We start from the raw sequence: 6,000 nt of genomic DNA, 5'->3' as shown, positions 1-6,000 counted from the left end.
AAACACGGTGGAATCAATCTGGACATTATTGATTTGCTGGCTCACGTAAAAAAAAAAATCACACTTTTTATCTCGACCTAAAACGCCTCAAAGGGTTTTAACTGACGCACTATGTGCATGATCTAACGTCGCAATGACATGCAGCAATAGCTCGACAGGCTACTCTAGTGCTGCTACGTTTCCGTTCCTCAGATCGCATAGCGCAGGGTGCTGAGGGCTGAGATGTTACTGAACCTTGGTTTCGCAGTTCGAATCTCGTTAAGAGATCTTTAAATGTTCTATTATTAAAATAAAGTTAACACCGTCACCTCACCCGATAAAAAGAATGAACATTATCATCTGGCACTGTATAAAGAGCAGAAGATTGCTCGGTCTAGAGCACTTTAAGCGACTATGACTAAAGCACCTGACAGGCATAAACGAATCGTTCGCTCCCAGCGCGCCTGCGCTCCCAGTGTAAATCTGCATCATGCGCGCACAGGGAGACGCACTGCGCGTGCGCCCAATAACCGAAGGTGGTTCTTCCTGACTGGGCTGTTCGCGAGCGAGCCGCTGCGACTGTTCATGACTATTGATGAGGAGCAGGCAGGCCGCGAGGGTGCGGATTGTGACGCGACCTGACGCAGGTTCCGGGTTTTTTAAGCCCCCACCGGGGCCGGGGAGTTGGCCATTGAAGCTGAGGAGGAGACCGAGGAGAGCGGGGTTGGTTTGGAAGCAGCTCCCCGAGAGTCCAATGACTGGAATCAGTGAACACTATATAGATACCCTATATACACACACTGTGTGCTGTCTGATGAGCAGGCAGGCCAACCCCCACCTCTAGACTCCCCCCTCCGCCTCCCTGCCCTGCTTTATACCGTGTTGTGTGACACCTCCCGTGACATTGATGCGCCCTCGCAGGTGATCCTCTGCAACGCGGCGGCCCCGCTCCCTCCATGGGGGACTACGGCTTCGGCCTGCTGCAGACGGCCAACTTGCCGGGCGGCGGCAGTGCCTTCCGCTCGGCGTACCCGCTCTCCGCTTCGGGGTCTGCGCTCTTCCCGGGCAGCAGCGGCGTCTCCTCCCTGTTTCTGGCTGCGGCGGCCGCGGCGCAGCAGCAGCACCACCACCACAGTGGCGGCGGGGCGCCCATGCAAGAGGAGCCGCTGCTAGGTCTTGACAAGCCGAACAAGTCTGGGGACTACCGGCCGCCACGGCCCCGCGCTCACCCGTCCCCCCCGCAGCCTGAGCAACCGGAGCTGGGCAAGGCCGAGCTGCAGTTCCTGCCCGCAGCCTCCTCGCCCAAGGGCGGCGCCACTGAGCTGCTCTTGCCCTCAGAGGAGGGGTCCGAGACCCCCGTTCACGCTGCGCCCTCTCCGCCCCGCATACCCGGCATGGAATCGCCTTTCGGCGGCCTGCAGGAGCCTCACAGCCCAGCTCCAGCTGCCGGCTCGTCAGCTGGCTCGTCGCCCCCACCGATGTCTAGCTTCGGCACACCCTGGTCGGTGCAGACCTCCTCACCGCCCCCAATGTCCCACCCCGGAGGTGGCGGGGGTCCGTTGCTACAGGAGCCGCAGGACGCCTACTACCCACCACCCGCTTCATCCGCCGGCCTGGGCCCCACCGCCTTCTTCCAGGGGTTCCCGCACAGCGCCCTACAGCCCCCGGCCGGCTTTGGGGGACCCTTCTCCGGGCCCCAGATGAGTGTCCCCCCACCCCAGAGCCGACGTTCCCCGACCGGCCCGCAGCTCCAGCAACACCAGGCCGCGGCTGCCTTTCTTCAACAACAGCGAAACAACTACAACCACCAGCAGCAGCAGCAGGTAAGAGCCTGGGGAAGAGCTTTGGGGGGGGGGCGGTGGTGAAGGAAACGGGTTGGGGCAGTTGAGGCAAACGGGGACTCTACTATGTTAATGCGTGCAATCACAACACCCACCAGCAGGCAGCATAGCAACACACTAGGGCCGGTGGGATGGGGAGGAATTGAGGGGGGGGGCAGAGACTATCCCAGCTACCAGTAGCTTTTGAAGAGCCCGGGGGGTGGGGGAAACGATCTTCAACTGTTTAGGTGCCATGGGTGACTTTCAGAAAGCGAGACTGGGCGCAGTCATGTGGAGGTTCAGTCAAAGTGCGGGCTCCCACAGTCTCTGATTACCCGGGACACCCCTTGGTTTTTGGCAGGCGTGTTGCGCCTCCGGTGGAACTGGTGGGATCTGTGCAGAGGGTATCCGTGTTGGGAGCTGCTGCACCTGTCACGGCAGCCCGCAGTACTGACAGCTCAGCAGTAGGCAGGGCGTGTCTGCGATCTGCTGGTCTGCATCTGGCTGCCAGCTCTGGGCTGGGCTCTTACGCGGATGGGGGAGGGGGGACGCTCTGACCTGTCAGCAGCCCGTGCTCTGGAAGTTCAGTGCTAGGAGGAAGGAGTTTCCAGCTGTCTGACGGCTAGTGTGCGTGCGTGTGTGTGTGTGCGCCCAGTGACAGACTCGGGCAACTCTGACATCCGCTGCACGTGGGCGCGCGTCGGCTGGGCACAGCGCCTTTTATTGACAGTACTGGTATTTATTTGGGATGTTCTAATGCGCTATGTGCGCACGGCATTTGGGGCGCACATAACAAATACTGGGCGGGAGCAGAACAAAGGGTGTGGAGTACAAAGGTAAACAAACGGTTACCGTACACATCACATTCTGCTCTTATGGGTGTCTATCAATGCTCATGGTGCACCCGTCTAGCAATCAACGATCCATACGTTTATTCCTGATCATCTTCCAAGCGTCTTTAGTTTGCATCTTATTGCCAATATACGGCTACGCCAAAAGATGATACAATTCAAGTTAATAACATGAGGCCAGTTAACTGCGCACCCAATGCCTTCATCCATCGAGTCTTGGGAATGTGTTTTCCATTTGACAGAATCTATACTTTTTAGAATCGTAAATTCCATTAGGTCTGATATTGTTAGGTAAGTCCTTTGTTTTGCATTCGGTGTGTATAGTTTATCACGGGACATCCCTTAAAAGTCCCACACATGTACGCTTCACAAACCACATTTGAGAGTAATACTGAAGTAAGGTTACGTTTTTTAATATCTGATGACTACGTCGTAGAACTCAAATTTAACCTGACAGCGCCTGCCCTTCAAACCAAGTTATTCTGATCACGGCGATGGTAACATTCTGCGACAAAACCTGATTGGTGCACGTTTACCCTGTCGCGCTGCACTTGCTACATGCAGTTACAGAGCACTGCATTGCGGCTTGCTTCATCAAATCGAGTTGAAGTCTCGCTGTTTCCAAACACATTTTAATAGTTTTACCAGAATCATTTATCCAAAGTAATCATTAACCTCTATACACAAATTCATGTCTTTGTTTCTTGGTTGATCAACTGTAAAGCAGACCATAGCGCGGTTTACCGCGGATGTACATTTACATCCTCACCTACATATCGCCTATTGGTGTTAAACGTCATTCATAATTATGTCGTTTGTGATGAAAATATTTTAACAATGTTCCAAACTTTTTTTTTATTATTTCAATGATTGAGACCTTCACGAAAAAGTAAAGTGCTCGCAGTGTGTGCAAGAGGGAGGGGTGTTAGTTGTGTGTTTTTGTTCAATGGTTACAGTATCATTTCACTGCATCTGACCTGCACACAGAACATTTGTTACTGTGGTGCAGCTTGGTTGCATATCTCGGTGTTGGAAGTTTAATAAATTGTACTTAATAGACACGATACACAACCCTAATGATTTATTATTGCATTCTTGACTATTTAGTGGAGCTTAACTATTGTTTAGTATTTGACTAGTAACCCATACGAAGGCCCGAAAATAGTCGCAAAAGGTTTTGAAGGCAGTGCTTTTTGCCTTAATGTGATACCTAGAGTGTATGTTGACTGTCATAGTTGCACCGTTGCGGTTCCATGCTTTAAGTGTTGATCACGTTTACATAATCTTTAGCTTAACCAGATATTGCAGAGCAGCTAATCTCCAATTATCTGAGCATGCTACTAAGGGCTGCTTCTGTTGAGGGTAACCAGCCCAGTTCATCTACGTAACACATAGCCTGTTTTTTTTTTTTTTTTTTTTTTTTTTTTTTTTTAGTTTAAATCGTTGGATTTAACATTTGCTTTTGTTTTGTAACACCTGAATTATGCCTCTTATTTGTTTTTGCTTTGATTCTCGCCAGCCACCACGTGGCATAAGTGACCTTCCATTATATGCTTAAACTTTTGTTTAATACAGTACTCTTTTCATTCGTTAATGTGTTTACCAGTCATGTTTCTGTTGCTTGACATAGTGGCTTGTTCTCTGGTTAATCGGGGTGGTTGCCTGCAACGCGTGATAGAAGAATCACAAGAATTCTACACATGCAGGTTTTAGCAAAGTATTGAAGTCTCGGTTTCATATTTAGGTTAAAGGGTCTCTATGCGTGTTGTGTGTGTTCTTGCTTAGTCTCTCACAACGTGTAAGCATATTTTATTGGTCAAGTGTCGATTTTGAGTTTCGGTTTTGCCAACTGGGAAGCAGCCTTTAGACTTCCATATATTTGAAGACGACCAATGGCTCCATAAGAACAACCCCATTACTTTAGAAGAGCATGATCAGATCTTTATATGTGCAAGCCTCGGTTCTTGTGTTCATCTTGGTACTTTGCTTTTACATTTGTGAATGCTACATATAAAGGAATATTAAAAGACTATCATTTATGGGACGTGTATTTGCTCTCACACATCTTTTTGTTAAGTGTTTGGTTTAATCAAGCAACTCATATTAATAATAGGGTCAGTGCTCAAACTTCTTTGGGTGTGACGGTATAGCTTTTCCTATGTTTAATGTCATAGAAAAGGAAGTGGGCATCTGGACCCCTTGAGTGAGATTTTCCTGGAACTGGTGCAGCAGACTAGTCTCCATTGTAGAGGAGTGTTATTGTTTATTGATGTATGCACAGGTTCCGTTTGAGAGTAGAGATTTAAAATCCGTGTTTCTTGATATGCTGATAATGATTATTTGCAGTTTGACCAATTCACCTAATTGAAGTGCTGTTTTCCAGATGGCTGGTAGTTTAGTGAGGTTTGTCCTTTTTATTTTTGTTTATTTTTTTTCCTGTTGCAGTTTGAACTAGGACTAGTAGACCAGCGTTACTGACTGGACCTTAGTATCTTTGAACGTATGTCATGCTGAAAGTGTAATTGTGAAGGTGGCTGGGACCTCGCCATGATGAGCGTGGCAGGTTAAAGACTATCATTTATGGGACGTGTATTTGCTCTCACACATCTTTTTGTTAAGTGTTTGGTTTAATCAAGCAACTCCTGGCCCTTTTCTAATGATGTTTCAAATGCTATTCATCTTGCTCCCCTGAAACATTTAGAGATGTATCGTGTGTGTTTTTCAGTGCAGCACGGCTAGGTGATGACAATCTACAAATTGATTACTGTTTGCAGAAACCCTTGGTCAAGGTTGTGGACGACAGATGCTGTTTGGAGACATTGATGTTTTATTTATGAACTAATTAAGCCTTTTAAACATTTTTCAATAGCCAATTATGAAACAGTCTCCTTGGAGCAACCATCAGGGCAGTGGTTGGAGCACAGGAAGCATGTCTTGGGGAGGAATGCATGGAAGAGATCGTAGAACTGGGAACATGGGAATTCCAGGAACTATGAACCAAATATCTCCTCTCAAAAAGCCCTTTTCTGGCAATGTCATTGCACCTCCTAAATTTACCCGTTCCACGCCATCGCTAACCCCGAAATCATGGATTGAAGATAATGTCTTCAGAACGGACAACAATAGCAACTCACTCTTACCCTTGCAGGTAAGAATGGTATGTAGCCAAATCTGTTTATCATCTTTTTATAAATAAAGTATGATTGTTAATGTTTTATTTTGTTTTTACGTAGCCCGTTACTCAGTCCGGACTCAGCCTAAGAACACACTAATTTCTCGGAAAGACCTCTACCTTTGCTATCAGACTCACAGAATGCTTTATCTAAAGTTAAATGGGTCTTGGTTTTGGC

At 48.2% G+C, this 6,000-nt stretch overlaps 1 protein-coding gene across 5 annotated transcripts in view; it reads left to right on the top strand.

The window, feature by feature from the left end:
* Positions 1–495: 495 nt before the first annotated feature.
* The window catches only part of CPEB2 (cytoplasmic polyadenylation element binding protein 2), a 228,501-nt gene continuing 222,996 nt past the window's right edge, over positions 496–6,000 (top strand). The window contains exons 1-2 of one of the 5 annotated variants that reach the window (XM_069631941.1): positions 496–1,802; positions 5,520–5,798. In XM_069631941.1, coding sequence (XP_069488042.1) covers positions 936–1,802; positions 5,520–5,798 — 1,146 coding nt within the window. In that variant the 5' untranslated portion in view covers positions 496–935. Of the gene's footprint in view, positions 1,803–2,520; positions 2,636–5,519; positions 5,808–6,000 lie in introns of those variants that run through there. The other 4 variants (XM_069631939.1, XM_069631940.1, XM_069631938.1 and 1 more) reach the window with 4 other exon arrangements.

The sequence above is a fragment of the Ambystoma mexicanum genome, chromosome 6q (genome assembly GCF_040938575.1).
Source record: "Ambystoma mexicanum isolate Mex_15411 chromosome 6q, UKY_AmexF1_1, whole genome shotgun sequence".
NCBI lineage: Eukaryota > Metazoa > Chordata > Amphibia > Caudata > Ambystomatidae > Ambystoma > Ambystoma mexicanum.
The sequence above is the reverse complement of the archived record's forward strand: the minus strand, read 5'-3'. Positions and strand labels throughout refer to the sequence as shown.